The 21,923-nt window shown below is 46.2% G+C and overlaps 2 protein-coding genes across 17 annotated transcripts in view; one reads left to right on the plus strand and one right to left on the minus strand.

Moving 5' to 3' along the window:
- The first annotated feature begins 16,363 nt into the window (after positions 1 to 16,363).
- INSM2 (INSM transcriptional repressor 2) lies at positions 16,364 to 19,487 on the plus strand. Its single transcript, XM_027698414.1, has one exon. The coding sequence runs from the start codon at positions 16,364 to 16,366 to the stop codon at positions 17,771 to 17,773; it is 1,410 nt and encodes a 469-aa protein (XP_027554215.1). The 3' UTR covers positions 17,774 to 19,487.
- Positions 19,488 to 19,929: 442 nt separating this feature from the next.
- Positions 19,930 to 21,923, minus strand: part of RALGAPA1 (Ral GTPase activating protein catalytic alpha subunit 1) — a 151,575-nt gene continuing 149,581 nt past the window's right edge. For 9 of the 16 annotated variants that reach the window (XM_027670920.1, XM_027670900.1, XM_027670816.1 and 6 more), the window contains one exon: positions 19,930 to 21,305. In XM_027670920.1, coding sequence (XP_027526721.1) covers positions 21,209 to 21,305 — 97 coding nt within the window. In that variant the 3' untranslated portion in view covers positions 19,930 to 21,208. The remainder of the gene's footprint in view (positions 21,306 to 21,923) is intronic. The other 7 variants (XM_027670914.1, XM_027670907.1, XM_027670881.1 and 4 more) reach the window with 3 other exon arrangements.

Genomic DNA, 21,923 nt, shown 5'->3' on the forward strand with positions numbered 1-21,923 from the left:
ATGACCAAAGAGGGAGAAGTCCTTGTTTTACATGCAGATGTTTTTCATTAAGTTTAAATGTATGTGAAAGATTTCACTGCTAGTCTTACCTAAAACCTTGGAATGCAATCATGTTCCCAGTACAGCAAGCAGGATATGTGCTATCAATTAAAAGTTGTCAAGATTTCATGCCAACTTTTTAGAGTTATAATTATTTGGGATCTATTGTTTTTAATTACACATTTTCATGCAATCTAATCAGTCTTCAAGAATGAGCATCAAGTCAGGGTCTGCTTGTTCATACACACAAAAAAGCCAGTTATTCCCATTTAACTCCACTGTCAGAGCCACAGGCACAGACAGGGAGCCTGGGATGAGTGTAGCTTTGTGATTATTTTGATAGCTTCTCTTCTTGTCCTGGGACATAAGGCTGTTTCTCCCACAGCTGCATTTTTTCCTGAATGACTGACAACCCCTTTAGAGGAGATCAACCCCTTTTTGTGCCCTTTCACTCACTCAGAGGTTATCAGCTAAAACTGCACTCAGCATTCAATCACATCTTTCCCCTGTGGCTGTAACTCCTGCTAACACAATTAACCTTCTGATGGGAACATAAAATGAATCTAGGGAGGGAAAAAGAGCAGAAATACATTCCCATGTTAAGGATTAAATGGCCATAGTTCTTATAGCAGTGTTTTTTCACCTCTTTCTCTTCCACAACATTGTGTATAAGGGGCTATTAGGAGGAAGTCAGCTGTCACAAAATTCTTCCTAGCAATCCAGTAACTCTTATTTTATTGGCAATTTTTCTTTCACTTTAAGATTAATGGAAAGTATTATAGGACATAAAACTAGCTTGACAAACAAATGCAAATTTGTATTTGTTTGTGTTTTGGCTTGCTTACCCTCCTCTGTCCCTTTCCTCCCCCAGCCCCCCAAAAAAAGAATCTAAATTTGAAAGATACTGATTGACATCCATCAATCATCCATCCCTTTTTTGGGGGGGGGAATGATGGGGACAAATAATATCTGTTTTTGTTTTGGTTCCTTTTTCTATGACAGCATTTTTGAATGATAAAAAAGTCCATTGTATGTTCATCTTTGTTTTCATCTCCTGAATGTGTTTCTGTACTGAGCTCTGTATAAGTCCATGTGTGTCTCCCTGGCTGTGCTCTAGTGTGTGTCTGCTGTAAGCATGTTTTAGCCACAGTATTCTTGAGGAATCTGAGTACACCCTCGGCTCTCCCAAAGCTAAGATATGAATTTTCATCCAAGTTTTCCCTTTTTATGTACCTCTCTGCTCCATGGGTAGTTTATGGTCCTGAAGAGCCAGGGGGCTGGGATGGAGGCCAGCAATGTCCCCTTGGATACCATGCACAGGCTGGAGCCTGTGGCACCAAGGATGCTGTGCAGGTCTAGTGCTGAATAAAACTCTGGTCTGGCTCTGGTTCTCACTCTGGTTATCTTGAGCAAGCTAATGCTCTGCCCCACTTTCCTCTACAAAAATATTTGTGGAAGATTTTCCCTCAATTTTAAGTGAATCAAAGTCTTTGTACAGTGAACTAGGTATCTATTTGAGCTGCTGAGGCAAAGTGTTTGGAGAACACCTCCTCGGACCCATTGACTCCCAGTGGTGAGACTGAAGGTGGAACAGGGTTGGAAGGCACTTGTTCTCTGACTGACAGAACCTACACCCCCCACGTGGTCAGGAGAAGAACTCGGAGATTCTGGGCTTTTCGAATTTCTTGGATCTTGCCTATTCTGAAGTAGGTACTTGGCCTCTGCATGGTTTCAGTACTCCACGTGTTTGCAGGACTTCCTGGTGAAACTTTTAACTGGGCAAGGGATGGAAAATCAATATCAGTTTCCTAGCATAGGCACATCCCCAAGCACACAGTGGTTTAACTGAGGCAGTAGTTAAATGAGATAAGGACATTTTGCGTTTTCCTGTAAGATTACCATAATGCTGATTTTGATTCTGCCTCATTTACCAGGTTTGCATAAACACAGTAAGTGCCCAGGTGTAGCTGCTAAGGGTGCGCCTGCACTCTTCCTCTGTTGGTTGAATCAGTTTTATGCAATGGCTTTGGTGACATATCATCATTGTAGCATCAGATATTTGTCATGCAAGTGCCAGATTTTTTATTTTCAGCACCCTTCTCAGAGGCAGAGGTAATTGCTTATACAGTAACTGAAGCAGGCAGGGAAAAGGAACAAGTCGGTCCATAATATCTGTAATTCTTACATATTTTTGTATGCTGTGATGCAAGGGATAGTATTAGATGCGCATTATAAAAAGAAATGGACAAGGAAAAATAATTACATTTTTGGGATGGACTTTAATAGTGTCCAGTCTGATTTGTATGTTGTTACATTTCCAAGTTTCTTCCTCAGTTTCTCATTAGGGCCCTGTTCTCTCAGGTGAGGGGTTAGAGGATGATCTGTATGTCTGTGGACTTTAAAGTGTTGTGGCTGTAGATTTGTTAAAGTGTCATGAGCTAAAACTTACATTGAAAAAATAATAATGTTGGAATGTGTCCTTGGCAAAGTGAAAGAAAGCCTTTGCAACTAGAGACAAGTGCCTGGTACTGCTAAAGAGGAGCCAAGAGAGCTCTGTGTATCTGCCAGATTGCAGATGAAGCTGCTATAGGGCTTGCAAAAGAAAAGCAAGGAAATACAGTTAATGGGAAAAGGAAGATGCAAGGATGTCAGCTGATAACTAAAAACTGGGCTAATTTTCATTGTAGGTTTGTTTTTTTTCTGTATTTCATATCTCTTTTCTCTTTTCAGTTCAGATGTGCTAGTTGTTCACCTATCGTTTTCCTGAGAATTGATTGTTGCATCCATGGGAGATTTCTGGAACGAAAAACACACAGTAATTAAAGTGAAGAAGGCTGATGTCAGGTTTGCTTCTCCCTTTCAAAGGAGCTACGAAGTCTCACCAGAAAACAGTTTTGTTTGCAAGCAAACTTCGTTCCAGTGGGTGCAGTATCCATACTGACCCAAATGAAATACAGCTTATTGTGGTGCTGTAGCAATGGAGCACAACTGTGGAGCTCCATGGTGGAGGTCACCCTTAAGGTAATGGTACAGCAGAAGAATTGCACATAGAAAGGCCAATAAAGAATGAGGCAAGGTTAAATAACATCATGTCTGTGGCTCGCTTTTCACAAGAGATACCAGTTAGCCACTGCCCTTCTCCACACAAGCCTCCAACTCAAGCATCATCTTATACGTTTCTGCTGTGGTGTCTTTAGAGGACACAAAACCTGTGTGCACTTGGTGGGGTTACAGGGAGATGGCCACAAAAAGGCATGTTGTGTGACAGGGCAAGGGCCACGCTCAGGACACTGAATGCAGAAGTGCTTTCTGCTGGGCTGAGCCATCAGTGAAGCTCATAACCATGGTGGTCTCATGCTGGTGGGTTGAGAGCAATGTCGTTAACTTGGGTTTTCCCACTGGGGAGAGAGACATGGATGTAAACTAAGCAGCTGTAAAAATAGGAATGCAGGATATACTAAGCAGCTCTTATCCTCCCAAAAGACACGTGTGCTGGGATGTTATGTAAATCTTGAAAGGATACAGCCTCCAGCTCATCCCATTGTTGAAAGGATTAAGCCTCTGTGAGTGCTGGGCACTCAGGGATTATGGCTCAGCATCCAGAGAGGAATGCACCCGAAGTGACTTATGGTGTTTAAGGGCTTTATGCCTTCACTGAACACCTGCAGCTGTTAGGATTTCTTTTGCTTGGTTTCTAGAAATGTCACAACAGATGCAGTTTGCCCAGGTCCTGTTGAAATGCAGATCATCATTGATTCTCTTCCCTTGGATCTGCAAACAGATGTGCTACTGAAAAAGTGTATTTGAGAGATGGCACCATGTCTTTTCTGCTAAACTTGGTCACCTTTACACAGAGCAGCTACCATGTATGTCCTCCTTTACTGCCTGAGACTCACAGCTGTACCAGGTAAATCTGTCACCAATACTCTCCCAGAACAGCCTCACTGTATTTTACAGTCCACGGCACTTTGGATTACTCCTTCATGTAAAAGTTCAGTGTTGTGGTCCAGCCCCTGGGAATTACGGTGTCTGGCTTTGCAGTACAGGGGTGATGTGATTATCAGTTCTTCTGTCACTGTCTGGTGGGTGGGCTTGTGCATTAATACATAATACATCAAACCTCTGGTGTGGCAGCTTCTTCAGAAGAGTAGATAAATTTTTCACTGCTCTGTGTGACTCTGTGCAGGGCTCTGCCATTCCACATACCAGGGATCTGCTTACCAGCATCAGGAGACTCAACTAAGAGAGCAGAAGATTAGGTTTGGTTATTCTGAAAAATGTGACCTGCTTAAGATGCCACTTAACACAACTGTGGGGTTTTGTAAAGGAGTCTTCCCATACAGTTCTTGGGGGAAAAAAAAAGAGCTTAACTGGGAAATAAACTGAAACAATTCTGTAATATGGATTATTCCCTCTTCCTCATCTTTTTCAGGTAGAAATGGTGGGACAATCTCCTGCACCATTGGCTGTGGGAAAGTCTTATCTTCATCTCATCTTTTTAATATTTTTTCGCATCGAGATGAACTCCTTTTGTTACAACTTCAGAGAGTAACTGAGGCTGTACGATGTAGGCTGTCCACTGCTGTTTTGCACTCTGCATTCAACAACTTGGAGTCCCAATGGACATCAGTGACAAGTGGTGTCCTCATGGTCCATACCGGGACTGGTGTTATTTAATATCTTCCTTAATGACATAGATGAAGGGATCGAGTGCACCCTCAGCAAATTTGCAGATGACACCCAGCTGAGTGGTGCCACTGACACACATGAAGGATGGGATGCCATCCAGAGGGACATAAACAGGCTGAAGAAGTGGATCTGTGGGAATTTCATGAGCTTTACCAAGACCAAGTATAAGGTGCTGCACCTTTGTCCGGGCAACCCCTGGTATCAACACAGGCTGGAGGATGAACGGATTGAGAGCACCCTGCTGAGGAGGCTTGGGGGTGTTGGTGGATGAGAGGCTGGACATGACCTGGCAATGTGTACTTGCAGCCCAGAAAGCCAAACTGGGCTGTGTCCAAAGCAGTGTGGGCAGCAGGTTGAGGGAGGTGATTCAGCCTGTCTACTCTGCTCTTGTGAGACCTGACTTGGAGCACTGCATCCAGTTCTGGGGTCCCCAGTACAAAAAGGACATCGAGCTGTTGGGGAAAGTCCAGAGCAGGGCCACCAAGATGATAAGAGCGATGGAGCACCTCTCCTATGAGGAAAGGCTGAGACAGTTGGGATTGTTCAGCCTGGAGAAAATAAATCTTTGTGGTGACCTAACTGTGGCCTTCCAGTATCTGAAGGGAACATACAAGAAAGCTGGAGAGGGAGTTTTTACAAGAGCATATAGGGACAGGACAAGGGGGAATGGATTCAAACTGAAAGAGGATAGGTTAAATTAGATATTAGGAATAAATTTTTTACTGTGAGGGTGGTGAAGCACTGGAACAGGTTGCCCAGAGAAGTTGTGGATGTCCCATCCCTGAAAGTGTTCAAGGCCAGGTTTGATGAAACTCTGATCAACCTGGTCTAGTGGAAGGTGTCCCAGCCCATGGCAGGGGTGTTGGAACTGGATGATCTTTAAGGTCCCTTCCAACCCAAAGCATTCTATGATTCTATGATTATTTAGTTTTACTTATCTGAGCTGAAGCTCAGAAAACAAAAGAGAAAACAAGGGAAGATGCTAACAGGTTTGGCTCAGCCATTTCAAAATATCTGCTTTTCTCTGTTTTCCTTTGCTTTTGCTTCCCACCTCTTTCGTTCCAGTAGGCATCTCTTGATGAAACAGAAGTAAAATCCATTGCTCTCCATTTCAGAAAGTAGTCTTTAAACTTCCAAACATGGTAGACATTTTCACCTGTATTTTCCATGCACAAAAACTGCAATGGAAAAATATCAGAGCAAAATTGGCAGTGTGTGCCTTAATGTCCCTTTGAAAAAAAATGGGTCCATTCAACACTGTATTTCACCCTTGGTCCTAAATAACTGATTTATGTTCCAGGTGAATTTCTATAGCAATTTGCAGTTCTTCTACTGTTTCAATTATCCATTTTTCCCCTATTGAGATCTTATTCATTTCCATTTACTTCTGCAAAGTCTTTTTCCTGCTCATAGTACCATTACACCTTCCCTGACTATTTCTTTGAAATTAAGTGCTTGGTTCTTTATCTTTTTATCATTAATTACTGTTGTCTTTTTGACCTCTGCTTTGTAAGCGACCATGTCATATTTCTATTTCCTATCTTTTAGTCTCATTTAAGATATTTTTTTCTTTAATGACCTGCTCTGAATAGCTTTGTTCTTGTTTTTCAGTCAGTTCCCAGAATGGTCACACAGCTGAACCTTTGCCTCCTCTCTTGTTTTTCATCTTGTCTCTTTTATATCAATGGCCTAGTTAAAAATGTATTTTACAGCTCCCTGAGGCCAAACTGCTCTCCATTTTTATAATTATGCTGATTATAATCTATATAGGTATCTCGAAAACCTTCTGCTATGACTCTGGTCCAGTTAGCACCTCTCTTGTGAGGGCCATATGTAGTTTGGTGTGAACAGAAGTGGGTGTCACTGTAGGACTTCAGAGGGGGGTTTGGTTTAGGAGACAGGAATAACATGAACAGAAGACTAGATGAATTTTGGGTTAGTGAAATGTTAGTTTAAAGGACTGAGGACTTTTTCCTTTGTAAAACTTGTGAGTTTTTTTGGAAAGTTTTTCAGTGAGATGGGTGATACTTTGAATCTTTAGAAAGACTCAAACATGCCCTTAGGTATCCCAATTACTTCTTGAACTGGTTCCACATATACCATTTCACCATGCCTTATAGTGGCATTTTCATTTGCTTCTTTCTCAAATAATTCTCAAAGGTTTTTTTATTTTATAATTGAAAATATTCAAATACTTCATAAATTATTTTCCTGTCTTTGCCAAATCTCCCATTAGTGTCAGAGGAGTCTCATTTAGCAAGCGAGGTTAGACTACCATAGCCTTTCACTATTCCTTTCTTGAGAAATGATGGCTAGGAAGGAAGGTCTGATGTTTTTTTCAAAACTATGAGAATGCTGGGCCTCGTCACTGAAATATGTTTAATATAATATGTTAAATATATCAAATATATTTAATGTAATATATAATATATCATGTAAGGAGAGACATGATAAATGCAGGTATTTGCTGTCATTTTGTTCTTTTAAATAAATAACTGAGTATAATGAGTCTTAGCCACAGAATGAACATAATGAACCTCCAAAAAAGATGTTGTCTGAGAGCAATATTTACCACTGAGGAAGGGATTGTTACAGAAATGAGAATTGTTTAGATGTTAGTGGGTGAGGTAAGAATCTATTAAAGGAATTAAAAGCGAAGATGACTCATCACACATTTCTGCTTATTTGTGAGAGACATATGAAAGGCAGGGATTTCAAAACATTTGTATTAGAAAAACATCAATAACAAAGCCCTCTGATTTAATTTTTCCGTCCCTCAGGCTTCAAAAGAAGATGTGACTTTTCCACATTTGTCTTGAAAAACACACAGCACTGGAAATTAGCAGAGGCTTTCTTTGCTTTGCTACATTTCATTTTTAGACTGGTCACCTATAGATGATATTTACACCATTTTCTTCTCTGCGGAAATCTAGAAACTGTTTTTGTTGCATTGAGAGACAGATTTCTGATGTTTCAAAGGGGTGAAATGATGCTGCTGCTGAGGCTGCTGCGACTTGCCAGGGAAAACCTGCCTCACATCCTGCTTGCCACTCGCTCCCCTTCTCCAGCCAACCCACTGCTCTCCCTGCTAAGAAAATTCCTTTGTAACAGAGATCAAGGTAGTCAATCAGTTCGCTGTATTTTGCTTCTCCCTGTCATTGGCAGGAGACACTTGCAATGGGTTAGTGTAATGATTTAGGTACAACAGGGCCATGCCTCTATGAGGTTATGTGGGTACTGGAGCAGAGTCTCACAGCATAACTGTGGTAGAAAATTTGTCTTAGAGTGTTTTACATAGCAGAATACAGATAATATTGATAACGTAGTATACTAATAATACAGGATTCCTATGGCTACCTTTGCTATAGGAGGATAATAGAGAACACAGCAACAAAAGCAAGAAACAGAGAAAGATGTGAAAGCAGAGGAAAATGTGTACATAAAGAGGCAAGCTGTTGAGCAGTGCAGTGACTCTGATGGAAAAAAAAAGCTACACTTTAGTAAATCTCAATCCCTTTTGTTGTACAGCTCAAGTTTTGCTGAATGATATTATTTCAGATGTCTCCTGTAAATCCATCATCTATTAAACAGCCTTTGAAAATGAACTGGCTTGTACTAGCTGCTGCTAATTTGGACAGGGGAGTCAGTGTTGGAAAGCAGCAATAATTTCCCCAGCACAGTTTAGTCAAGGACTAAACACATTTGTAAGGCTGTACAGCAGTTGGGAAAGACCAAGACAGGGAGGAGAGGGAAGAGTGTGGTCTGGCTGTTTCCTGAGTGAGATGGAGCCACTTGCCTGAGCATCACTGGGGAGACTTGCAACACTGCTGCAGTGCTGCGTCTCCTCTGCCTTCCTCAGTTCCTGACTCGGCAGAGCCCCATGATTTTGAGTGGTCACAGCCCTGCACCTCCCTGACTTGGAGGAAATGTGCCACAAATTTAGGAAAAGGAAGCTGTGCTGAGCTCAGGGCCGCAAGGTCAGCGTCAGACACCTGCCAGGCTTCTCCAGTCTGCCCCATGGGCTCATTCCCGAGGATGAAAGGGTAAGCAGGTGGAGAGAAGACAAAAGGGGCAGAGAGGTCCTGAGATCTCACATGATCCTTTGAAAGGTGCTCTTTGATCTAGCAAGGTGAGCAGAAACTGAAGGGAGCTACTTCTGCTTGTGGCACCATCCTCCCCATTCCCCAAAACACCACCACCTCCTGCATGGGCTGGGTACAGTAGGCGCTGAAACACAAACTGGCTTCTGGGGGCTTTATTTCTTAGGAAAAAGTGATTCCTTTCTGAAGTGCAACTTTGGGGGGAGGGTGGAAATCAAATAATTCTCATTCTGAGAATTAAGAAAAACTTTATTTTAATGGCAAATTTTCTGTTTACCCCATACCAGTTAAAAATGCCAAACTGCATCTTTCCTCCCCCTTAAAACTACAATAAACCATATAAACATAAACCAGGCACAGGACATTTCAACCAAGGAGCCAACTGATTTTCAGATTCATCAAGGTCTAAGAAAAATGTCTTTGTGCTAAGAAACACCACACAGCCATAGGAGTCACTGCCATGTTTGTTACAACAGCTAATACTTTTTTCAAGTCCTTGTTTCAATTCTGATATTCTTTATTGCGATTTTAATTTCTGATACAGTTCTGTTTGTGTGTCTTCCAACTGAACATACTGTGCTTCTGTTTAACTGTCTATTTATAGTCATAAGAGAAATAAACATATAAAATAAATGCATCTTGATGCATAGCTGTGCAGCAGTACAGATGTTTTATTAATGAAAATGAATCCAGCTTTTTGTAAGTCATGGCAGCAATATAACGTATCATTGTTTGCTTCTCCGCTAGATGGTCCCTGCTGTTTTTACATAGAAATTCCTGTAATACTTAATGGACATCTGGAAGAATTCAGCCAATTAATCGAATTCATGCAGGAGCTAGGCTAATGGCTGTCTGAAAGGCAGATTACATTAAATCAAACTTGCAATATGAATGAAAGTACTTAATCATACATGCAACATTCATTAGATGTGGCACAGCAAGTGTTTTGATTACTTTAATGAAAGATCAGGTAAAGTGCATCAACTGAACAGATTGAAGAGACAGCATGCTTACAAATGTTTGATTATGTTGACTATCAACAGAAACAGTGCCAGTAATTTATAGCAAAACATATTTGGCAGCGGAGGAGGAGGAGGAGGATGGAGCCAATGAACTTGGGAGGTGAAGTGAAATTTAGGCCTTGCCTTCAAGCACTTTAATAGTTAGGTTAGCAAAACTTTAATCGACTGTCATGAAAGAAGCAAAACAGATGGACATGGAGAATCCTGTATTGCAACTGCTAGGGATCACTTATGTTTGCAGTACTTGGAGCCTGATGCTAGTTTTGAGTCCCCTGACTTTGGAGTAAACTCCTGACTTTGGAGTAAACAGAGCTAAGTCCTAAGAGGAAAAAATATCTTCAAAACAATGAAATATATGCTTGATGATTTTGGCTTGGTGCTGCTTTTCCCCTTGGGTTCTGCTGGAGGCACCTTCCAGCCACCACTGCCCTTGCTCTCTGTGTGGGTGCTGGCTCCTGGAGGGGGGAGTGCAGCTGAAGGGGAGCTTTGGCTATGGATCATCCTGAAGCACTGCTGCATTTTTACTTTTCCTACCTCATCAGCCAGCAGAGCATTTTGTCATTGCCCCCCAGGGTTGCCCATGAGTGTTTGCCCACTAAAACCAGGCAGAGTCTCCAGCCTGATACACCTGCTAAGAGCCAGTGCTGCAGCCTTGCCCCTGAAGCTTTGTGCATGATGGGTGTTTGCCAGGTTTCATTTAGAGATGAACAGGGTGACTGGGCTCAGAAGCTGGAGGTGCACTATCAGAAAAGAGCAGCAGGTCTCTGGCCCAGTGCTGCCTTGCCTTTGCACTTCTCCATCACATTCCCTGCAAAGAGATGAATCACCATTTCCTTTTGGGAGTTATCACCCTCCTTGTTGCTTTTCTGAGATGCAGGCACCCAGATCAGATGTGCTCTATTTCCTTGTAATGCAATTTTCCTGCTTGTTTCTTTAGGGTGCTGCTCTGCCCAGTTGTTTCTAGCCATCTTTCTATGTTGGTTTGCTTGTCTTCTCCCATTCCTTGCCACTGGTTTTCCTTAACACCATCTCCCATGCTCCATCTGCCCCCTTTGCAACTGTTGCTGGCAATGGTGACTCCTGCGCTGCCATCTGCTTTGCAGTGGCCAGGGCATACCTGCACCTTACTCCACAATAACTGCTGCCATTCCTTTGCATAGGCAAGCAGAGATGCAATAGCATACTCTGGCAGGAAGTACCTGCAGTTCTGGATGGAAAGGGACCTGGGAATTCAATGGGACCTGGAGAAAATGGAGGGAGAAATTGACAGGGTATCATGGAGTATGGATGGGAGAAAAGTCTTGGGCAACAGTCTCGGGGAGTTGCCTGTTGCACCTCTGAGTCAGAGGAATTTTATTGATTAAGGTGGCCTTGGCACAGGAGAATGAAAAAATTATTGGAGGGGAGAAAGGAAGGAAAGGTAAATATTTTCCTGAGGGCTCAGCTCCCTGCACCACATCCCTGCAGAACTGAACATGCTCCAGTGCCAGCACAAGAGCAGGATGAAGTGTGACCATAACAAATTAGAGTATTTGTGGTTGTGATTCATCTGGGCCTGGTCTCTGCTCTCCAAAAGCCTCCTAGATTGAGCCCTTTTGGGAAATCACACAAACCATGTGTTTCTCTGTCCTGCCTGAACTCTACTGGAGGCAGGCATGGGGCTTCCCAGCCCAGCATGTAACATAGGCACCACTCAGGAACTTCATTTCTCTCACCTTTCTGCTGTCTTGTCTTCTGGTCTCTTCAGTTGTCACTCTCTTCGCATACAGAGCTGTCCACCTGCCAGCACATACATCTGCACCAATTGCAGCTGGGCCTTGGCCTCTCTGAAAGCCACTATTGCTATCCACATAATTAATAACCACAACCTTCTGTACAAGGAGATCTTTTTCCAGTGAGTTGCAACATATAATGATGCTTGTAGGGAACAGACTGCTGAGTATCTCATGCTGAAGGAAGCCAAATCTTCCTATTATGACATAGTGAGATCAATAAATATCTCCATTGCAAGCAAATTTGTCATGGCAAATGGCTTCAGCCCGTGGGGTACAAGCTGAAATCCAGCTGAAATCTGTAATGAAGTAACAAAAGTTATAATGGTCTCATTGAGACTCTCCTGTAACTTGTATAGGTTTGGGAATGTCAAGCTGCTCCCTGGAGAGGATCTAGTGTCCCTGTGATGGGCTAATGTAGAGGGAGGTGGGGAAGAACCAAAACACGAGAGTACTCATTTGGACCTTACGCAGCTGCTCACTTACGAAGTAAGGACTGAAGCCACAGCATCACTGTCCTCCCATTATCACCTTAGTGACAGCAGCATGGTGAACTCACAGCATCACTTCATTTGTGAACAAAGAAGAAGGTTGAATATTTTCATAGTGTCTTCAAATCCCTTCAAATCCCTCTAGCCCAACTACCTTCACAGAACAGTGTTTTCTACCTTCCCTTATGGAAAGCATTTTGTTAATATTTGAGCAATGAAGAAGACACAGCAGCTGTTAACAGCATTTTCCCCTTGAAGCAGATTGTCCTCAGGTAAAGCAAAACACAATTAAGGTACTGGCAAAGTCAGTTATATTAGACAATCCATATCCTCATAATGCAGATATTTTCTTCAACATCTGTCACCAGCATCAAATCCCCAATCACAGCAAGATAACTGGCAGCCTCATTTTGGGGGAAGATGAAATGGCTTGTGTTGCCACCAAAACCAGCCTGGATTTTGTTTGTGTAAGTGTTGGAGCCTGGGGGTGGTATCGCTCATCTAGCTACATTGCTGGAGAGTCATGTATCAAGGACAGGCTTCTGAGGTGGCTTCTGTCTCTCTCCTATTTACTGCTCCATTAATTACAAACCAGATGTCAGGGGAAGATTTAAAAGTCAACTTTATTTGAAATTCTGCAATATAAAAAACTCAACTACAACAATTTATTTTTTTTTTGTGGTGGGGAGGGGAAACATGAAGGAGAGGAATGTTCTTTAATCCTTTGCTTATAGTTTTTTCTATTTTTTTTAACTCTTATTTTTTAAAGTTGTGGTTGTTTTGTCTTTTACTAAATGGCAAAAGGCATTTCTCTTTTTCTTTCTGCCCCCTCAGCCCCCAGAAGGTTTTTCTTTGAGAACCAGACCTCACCCAAGACCTTCTCCCTCCCAGCTGGAATTTCTGTCATACATTCCTTTTGCTGTTTATGCCCCAAGACTATTCAGAAACATAAATGCAGCTGCCTACTTGCTTGACAATTCATGAACCATGTTACACTTCCTTTTCAGTGTCTGCACAGGCTTCCAGGTGTCCTGAAGCTAATGGAGACACGGCTGGGGCTGAAAGGAATGGTATCCCTACCTCACAGCCAGAGATGGCAGTCCCTGGATGGCTGGAATGTAGAAGGGGACCTGGGTGATGAGATGCTGGTACCATACTCTGGAGCTGCCTGGGCAGTCAGTTGGAGCATCCTCCAGAATCACAAAATCATAGAATCATTTAGGTTGAAAAAACTTTAGGATAATCGAATTCAACCATAAACCTAGCATTGCCAAGTCCACCATTAAATCATGTCCCTAAAAGGCAGCATCAACAGGGAGGCAGAGCACTGCTCTACTACTCTTGTTTCCATTCCCTGAACAGAAATGAGGGGATGGACTGAGGAAGCAAAGAACGTAAGAGGAAGAACTCATTCCTCTTTTTTTCACTCTGCCAGTTTCCCACCAGCTACTGCATTTTTCCTCTAGAAATTTGATTTCCTATTTACTGTGGGGTTAACCCTTTGGTTAATCTAAGGTCATCTAAGGATGACTCTCATGTGTAAGCGGCCAATATGTTTAATCAAGGCCAACCTGATTTTATCAGACTGTAGAGAACACAGTGTAAGGTCAGGAGCAATAACATTGTTCAGTTCCTTGCTTAGGAAAGCTTCAACGTTAAAGAAAGCTTCCCTGTTGTATAATATTCAGGAGGGTGAGGTGCTGCACTCTCAGCTATATGATGGGACTAATGGAATGGAATAACTCAATGGAAAAAAAATCCAGCAAATTTCTACAGGATTTGTGTGTGTGTGTGTGTGCACAAAATTGTTAACTATCTCTATAAATCATCAGAATTTTCTAATTATAAAATTTTTGGAAGGAGTAAAGGATGAAGGCAAGAAGATAAACCCATGTAACAGTTTGGAAAGCTTAGAAGCTGCAAGAGCTGGGTGTTAATGCCAGTTGCCGGGGTTACACTCTCTTGTAAATGTGGGGAGGGAGGAGAAATAATCTGTAACCTTCTAGTGGGAGTCAGGACTGGGAGTCTGTACTGGGGCAGGGACAGCCTAAGAAAACCAGTATATTTATTGAGAGAAACGAGTCACGAGGTGGCTGTAACAATTTGGATCCCAGTGCAATTTTGCTGGTGTTTTTGTCAGAGATCTGCAGGCACTGGCTCATGCTGCAACAAGACCAAGGATGGGATGATGGGTTCTACAGTTTCTACAGATGATCAGTTCTACCTTAAAAACTGATCATAAACTGGAGGCCAACTGAGAAGGCTAAAAGAAGGCTGTGCTGGAGGGCACTGTGGAACAAGAAGGGGGCACAGACAGGCACCTAATCACAGGGAAGAGCTGAGAAACACAGCCGAAAGGGCAGTGGATGGAGAGGTGGAGCAGTGATTCCACATGTGTGACTTCAGGAGGGGAGACTCTAAGCTACCCCCCCAAGCCTTCCTGTGATGTCTGGGCCATGTCAGACCATGACATGGGGCCTAAATAAACTCTCCAATGCAAGTCCAGCCTACAGATTTTACTTGAAAAATGTTGAGAGTTCTAGCAAACACTTAATATGCCTGCTTTCCAGCTGGTACTCTGTCTCCTGCTACTCCTGTGCAGGAAAAGGCATCGTTGGGTTCCTCACCCCTTGGGATTGGAAGCTGAACTGAACATTTCAGAACTGGACATTCCTACCCCCGACTGTTTTTGCAACATGACAAAAGCAAATGAAACTTTAATAGGAACATAGTTTACAAGTGGAAGAACTATTTACATATCGCTTGGAGGAACACATAAAATAGTGGATCTGTAACCAGAGACTCAGTTATTCAGTGAAAAATGTAGCTGTGAAGTCCAGTTACAAAGGCAAAAATTGTTAGATAAAAATCATGCAGCCAGTCAGTGGAGTGACCTAACTGCACAAAAGTGTGGCTCATTGGTCCCAATTACAGAGGTTTGTACTAACAAAGGGTGATCTCTAGCCTGTGGAGTTCATAATCTAATCTAAGATTCATTGCAACCATGAAAATGGAGGAAAATGGGACAGTAATGTAAAACATGATTAAAACTTTGCTAAACAAATATAATCAGAGCACTTACACAGGTGGATGAGTGTTTTGAGCAGGTGGGGTGAGTTCTGGTCTTGCATGAAGGCTTCAAATCTTTCTTGCCACTTCTGGAAAGCCCCTGTATTCAGAAGTGCTGTTTCTCCCTTTCTCCTCGTGCTCTTTACTTCTTCCGGCTAGGGGATGCTCCCAGCACGGTGAGTCCGACCGTCCTACCCTGGCAAGGGATGTCTGTCCCTGAGCAGGGATGGAGAGAGCTTTCGCGCGTTCATTTCCAATGGCACGCCATCTCGTGTATACTGCGGGCAGAAGGTCTACGGACGGGACAGCACCGTCGTGCTTCCAAACCCGGGCTCGAGTTCATGACCGGTCAAATAGGAGATGCTGGTACCGCGCGGTGGGGCCGCTGCCAGTACGCTTCATTGCGCGGTGGAACAGAAGCGTTGCTAAAAAGGCGATTGGTGGTTTAGCAAACACAACTCCTGCCTCGCTCCAGGGGCACACCAGCTGCCAGCAGGCTCTCAGCACCCACGAGTTGCATCGGGGCGGCGTGGTGGGGGAGGTTACGGAGCTTTTGCATCACACCTCAGTCTTGCCTCCCCTGGGCTCGGGAGGCTGCCCGCGGGTGAGGCCAGGGGACCACAGTCACGACCACTACGCAGAGCCGTGATTTAGCATTTTACGCGAAGGTGTCAGCCCTGCTCTTGCATTGGGAGCTCACCGCAGTACCAGAGCTTTCTGGCTACTTGAGGGAAAACTCCCGATGTGGCGGTGCAGATGGACGGAGCCGGTTCCCAGCTCTGGCTCCCGTCAGCGGAAAGGCGTGCGGGGCGATCCGTGCGGCCCCGGCGGCGGATGAAGACTCCGGTACAAACACCCACGACAGGCGCTCCTGCTGAGCCCTGCCCGGCCGCTCGGCCGAGAGGCCGCTGCCGTGACCCAGCCCAGGGTCTCTCCCGTCTCTGACCCGTTCCCGGCCTCACATCCCACTCAGTCGCGCAGGGCGCCGTGGGGTGCGCTCGCCGGGACACCCCGCCCGTCCCCGCAGCCCGAGCGCGCCCGCCCCGGCAGCGCCGGCCCCAACTCCTCATTGGCCGCGGCCGCCGGAGGGCGGATGACGCCCGGGCGGGAGCGGGCGCCGGGGGTATAAAGCCCGGGCGGGCCGGTGGCGCTGCGCTCCTGCCGCCCTAGACCGCCCCGCGATGCCGCGCGGCTTCCTCGTCAAGCGCAGCCGGCGCCCCGGTGGCTCCTACCGGGCTCGCCCGCGGGAGTCGGACCCGGACCGGGACCCGCCGCCCGCCCCTCCGCCGCCGCCTCCGCCCCCCCCGCCCTCCGCCGGGGATAGCCCCACCGCTAGACAGGGGGCGGAGGAGGAGGAGGAGGAGGGCGAGGAGGAGGAGGGCGCCGCCGCCGCTTGCCCCGCGACGTGGCCCCCCGGCGGCGGCTGCAGCGGCCCCGGGGTCACCCCGCCGGAGGGTCCGGCCGCTTGGGGGGCGACGGGGCCGTGCAGCGTGGCGGGGCCGCGGGCGGCTCTTTTCGAGCGGTGCCTCAGCTCCCCCGCCTCCGCCGAGTCCTTCCCCCTTGCCGCCTCCTTCCCGCCCGCCGAGAAGCTGCTGCTGCAGCCGCGCACACCCCTGCCCGCCCCGCCGCCGCCGGTGCCCGCGCTGAAGCGGCCGTCGCGGGCCAAGGCGCCCGCCAAGAAGGGCAAGGCCACGCGGAAGCTGAGCTTCGCCGACGAGGTGACCACCTCGCCCGTGCTGGGGCTGCGCATCAAGGAGGAGGGGCCCGAGGGCCGGCCGGGACCGCCGGCGGGGCGCACGCCGCTGGGAGAGTTCATCTGCCAGCTGTGCAAGGAGCAGTACGCGGACCCGCTGGCGCTGGCCCAGCACCGCTGCTCCCGCATCGTGCGCGTCGAGTACCGCTGCCCCGAGTGCCACAAGATCTTCAGTTGCCCCGCCAACCTGGCATCTCACCGCCGCTGGCACAAGCCGCGTCCCGGCCCCAGCGCCGACGGCGCCGCCGCCGCCCCGCCGGGCAAGGAGAACAGCCCCGAGCGGCGACTCCGCGGCCCCGCCGCGCCCCCGCCACAGCCCCCGCTGCCCGCCCGTCAGCACCGCGGCGGCGCGGACAGCGCCGGCGGCGCCCCGGCCGCCCCCGGCCCCGGCCTCGGCCCGGCTCCCGGCGGCGCTCCCGGCCCCGGCGGGGAGGCGTTCGCCTGCCCCTGCTGCCAGAAGCGGTTCCGACGGCAGGCTTACCTCCGCAAGCACCTGGGCACCCACGGGGTAGCGCGGCCTGCCGCCTTCGGCCCCCCGGAGCGCGGCCCTCTCGCCTTCGCCTGCCACCTCTGCGGCGCCCGGTTCCCCTCGGCGGATATCAGGGACAAGCATCGGCTGTGGCACGCCGTGCGGGAGGAGCTGCTGCTGCCGCCGCCGCCGCCCGCCAGCGTCCCCGAGGGCGGCGCGGCGGGCGGCGAGCGGCAGGGCTTCCCCTGCAAGCACTGCCCCGCCACCTTCTTCAGCGCGCCCGGGCTGGCGCGGCACGCCAGCAAGTGCCACCCGCCGGAGAGCAGGCAGGTCCTGCTGCTCCAGGTGCCCGTCCGGCCGGGCTGCTAGGCCCGCGGCCGCCTCGGTGGGACTGCTCCGAGAGCCCGGGCTAGCCGAGCGGGTCCTGGCCACGCTGTAATTCCTATGGAAAGTCGCGGCTCTCACGGATATGACGGCGGAGAGAGCCGCCCGCGGACTCCCGCCCGCCGCCTCTCCGGCCGGTGGGTAGCGATGCGCGCCCCGCACGGGCACGGCAGCGGGCTCAGCCCACGGGCGGCACCGCCGCCGCTCCACGGGACCGGCCAGCAGCACTCACACCGAGCCCCGCACGGGAGGGAGGGCCGCGCAGACCCCCAGCTGTCGGGGCGGCTGGAGGACGGGGGGCGGCTGTGGGCACGGTCCCGGGCGAGGAGTCCTGCCAGCATCTGCCGGGACGCGAGCAATGCCCGGGCGCCGGGTACGGGCCCACCGCTAGTATATCTTCCGTAGCGACTCTCGGATAGAAGTACAGCTGTATATACGGTATTTAAAGAGAGGAATTATTTTTCGTGAGAAAAGGAGTCTGATCTAGTGACCTTGTTTTAATAGCCTTAGCCCCTGAGCTTCAACACTTAAGTTATGGTGAGGTGTTTTGTTTGCTGTACTCTGTACTAAGATAGCTGAGAAAGTAAATGTTCATATTAAGTCAATGTCAAGTCATATAATAGCTAGCAAAACGTATGGGAAACTAATTGTGCTGTCTGCTTAATTGAAATACAAGGTGTTGATCTATGTATGCATCTCCTGCTTACTCTGTGTCTCTGTACTCTAGCGACTGTGCAGTAGGCAAAACACGTCTCTGGCAGTTGCCCATTCCAAAACCTGCTCCGTTAGTGGTTTGTTAGTGCAGCATAGACAGTAGCCAGGAGCGCAGTTCAGTGTCACCTGGCTGGGCAGTGTGTGGCCCTGCCAGCCCCTGCATCGTAGGCAGGCAGAAAGGACCCTGTCTGCAGCTGGCCTTCTCAGGAGGCCTCCGACCCCTCTCCACTGTGAGCTGCGCTTTTGATGTGAGTTCCTCCAAGTCTTGTGAACAGCTGAAATTAGGACATGAAACAGTCTTTAGACATGTTGCTAAAGTGCAGATGACAGGCTACCCTCCTTCTCCCTAACAACACCTACTTTTAGCAAAGCATCCTGTGGTGTGTATTCCCTGGCTTTGACAGTGCTCTGGCCAAATGCTTTGAAATGCTGTTGAATTTACCAGCTACTGACATTTCAGCCATATTTATTTATTTATTTATTTACTTATTTAATTTTTCAACTTGAGTGCTTGTTTCTAAATGTTATAGAAGATGAGGCTAAAAACAAGGGCAAAACAATTCAATAAAAGATTTAAAACGTAGCTCACACCTTTTTTCAATTCAGCAGGGCAAAGTAGGTCAGCTGGTGATTTCTGAAGAACCAAACTGATCCCAGTTGTAGTCTTTGTTCTAACACTCTCTCTGAAATAAAGCATGTAAAATATTTCAATCTCTTGATTAGCATCCTCTAAAGCCATTATTTCTGTCGTTTTACATTTTGCTTCACACAAAAAAAGATTCAGATGTATCGTGCCCAAAGGCTGCAAGCAAGTGATAAATGCTTTATTTTAAATGCGCTTCACGGACTTTTGTCATTTTAGTTCCAGGACCTGGACAAGTGAATTAAAACAATATCACCTAATATAGCCAAGATTTGCTCTCTGACAGAGGAGGCTAAACTCACATCTCACTCTTCTGACAAAAATAAAACATGTTTTAAATTGTGCATTTTTCTGTCATTTGTTGGTAACAATGGCAAAAATGCCTATTCATGCATTTAATGGGTTCACTCCCGGAGAAGGTCACCATGATTTTTAAAATCATCGTTCTCCTTTCTCCACTTGTGCAGTTAAAGATGAAGGGCGCCAGACCACACAAATGTGATGATTATTAACTGCTCCTAAAATCAGCACTTGAACGAGCCTGCAGGAGAGAATATCCTGTGCTTTATATTACATGCAATGTATTTACTAGATTTGGGGAAAAGTTTTCAGCCTGGCATTCTTTTGATGCACTGGGAAAGAGCTCCTAAGAACTCATATACTTGTTAATACAAATGAAAACTAAGCTGTGTATTGCACTTAATTGCTCCATGTGTACATAGTACACAATTCTTCCATAAATTGGAGTAAGAATCTAGTCAGTGAGGTGAATGACTAATATGCAAAAGGTGGTAAGAATAATTTTATTGTATTATTAAATAGCATGTCTTCTTTTCAACCATTACAAATTTGTTGATACTACATGAATGACAATACATAATTTCTCTTTTTATTGTTGCCCATATGATATATTTACACATGCAGTTAGTACCGATGCCATGCTACATTTTGTTAACAGCATTTTGTTGTTTACTAGACTCAAAATGTGAGCATTTCACCTTTTGTAGGAAAGTACCTCTGGGTGGGTGGAATTCGTGCACTAACCTGCGCTCAAAGGGTTGAAATCAACAGCATTTCAGGCCAGGCTCCCAGAGCATGTTCCCTTTTCTTCCCTAGTACCCATCATCGCAGCAATGAATTTCTATTAGGAAAGTGTTTGTTTTTAAATTTTTTTTAATGTAAGAAAAAAAGAATATACATCTAGATGGAGCATCCCAATGATAAAGGCTAAAACCCATGAAACTTGATAGCACTTACTATTGATACCACTTGGAAAAGCAAACATTATAAAAATATTTGGAAGCCAAGCATAAATAGAATTTCAGCACAGTGATTTTTTTTTTTCTGGCATAGTTTTCTGCAGAGTTATGAAATGATACATTGCTTTGTGAAGAAAGAATTGATGCTATGAGGAAATTATTTCATTTGGACTCTGTAATGCTTGAAAGGCCATTGAACTATTTTATTCTCAACATAAATAATCTGTACACATCCTGTGCATTAACATTGTGATATCTGACAAAGACTTCACATATGCAACGTCAATTTAAAATTGTACATTCATTTTCAAATTGTACATATTTCTGTCTTTGTTACAGAGAAAATTGCAATGGGGCACAATAAATACAGTGTAATCCAGCTGCAGTCTCCAATTCCATATGTAACTCAAGATCAACCAGAGTTAAAAATGACTACTGTTAAGATACCATAATCATCCATGAAGGTAAAAGGTGCAGAAGACAAACTGCACTGCTATTAAAAAAAAAAAAAAAGCAGGCAGACTGAAGTTTGATAAAAAACCAATGCTAAAATATCAAAGTAAAATTCCAGTGTCACTGTTTAAAACAAACATACAGAAAAGGAGTATGCAGGGCACAGGCGCACACACATGAGAGACATTACCCTTGAGTGAAAGGTATGAGCGGTGAATAAAACCCCAGCGTTGAGTTGCTGCGGGAAGGGTGGCCAACTGCTGTTCACTAGAAAGCTTCAGGCATCTTGCCACTTAGGATTTGTTGGCTGAGCCAGAGGAGCGGCGCAATTTCATGGACATGCGGCTCTTGCTAGTCCGAGGAGACATTGGAGAGACTAAGTCTGTTCCATCCACCTGTGCTGTTGCTGCTGCTGGAGTTTCTCCCAGCTGAGTCTCTGGGCAGAAGCCTGAAGAGGACAGCAAGAACCAGATGGGTCAGTGCTGCCTTCCGCACTCACAGTGTGGGATCTCTTAGCAAGGGGCAGGGAAGAATTTCAGTGCTGCTGTCACTGCCACAGCATCTCCTAGCCCTTTACCAGCTGTGGGTGATGGTACTGCTCATGGAGTTAGCAACTGCCACAAATCCACCCCTAGAGAAAAGATGATGCCAGAAACCTCTGAGCTATGGGACTGCAGAACCCCCTCGCTCTCAGCAATTGAGGCAGCACTGAAGTGGGAGATGTTCTCCCGCTAACCAGGAGAACAAACACCTCCAGTTCCCTCACAGGGATGGGGAGTCGTTATTCAAACCACAACCCAGAAGAATCCAGTCTTTAATGAGAACATGAAGGTTAACAGCTCATTGTGCATGAAAGGAGCTCTAGGAATGCAGCTGAAAAGGTGGAGTGAATTTGGGACCAACTGGGAGAGCAAAACATCTTCTCCCATCCCAACTTTAGTTGGTGCTTCAAAAGGCAAATTCCTACAGGGCCCACAAGGCAGAAGCTTGAACAGATCGTACTAACTGGAGGCACTATACGTTAATGTTTCTTTGTAAAAGGAACAAGATGAATTTGAGACAACAG

The sequence above is a fragment of the Neopelma chrysocephalum genome, unplaced genomic scaffold (genome assembly GCF_003984885.1).
Source record: "Neopelma chrysocephalum unplaced genomic scaffold, ASM398488v2 Primary Assembly neopelma1_24, whole genome shotgun sequence".
In the NCBI taxonomy this organism is placed as follows: domain Eukaryota; kingdom Metazoa; phylum Chordata; class Aves; order Passeriformes; family Pipridae; genus Neopelma; species Neopelma chrysocephalum.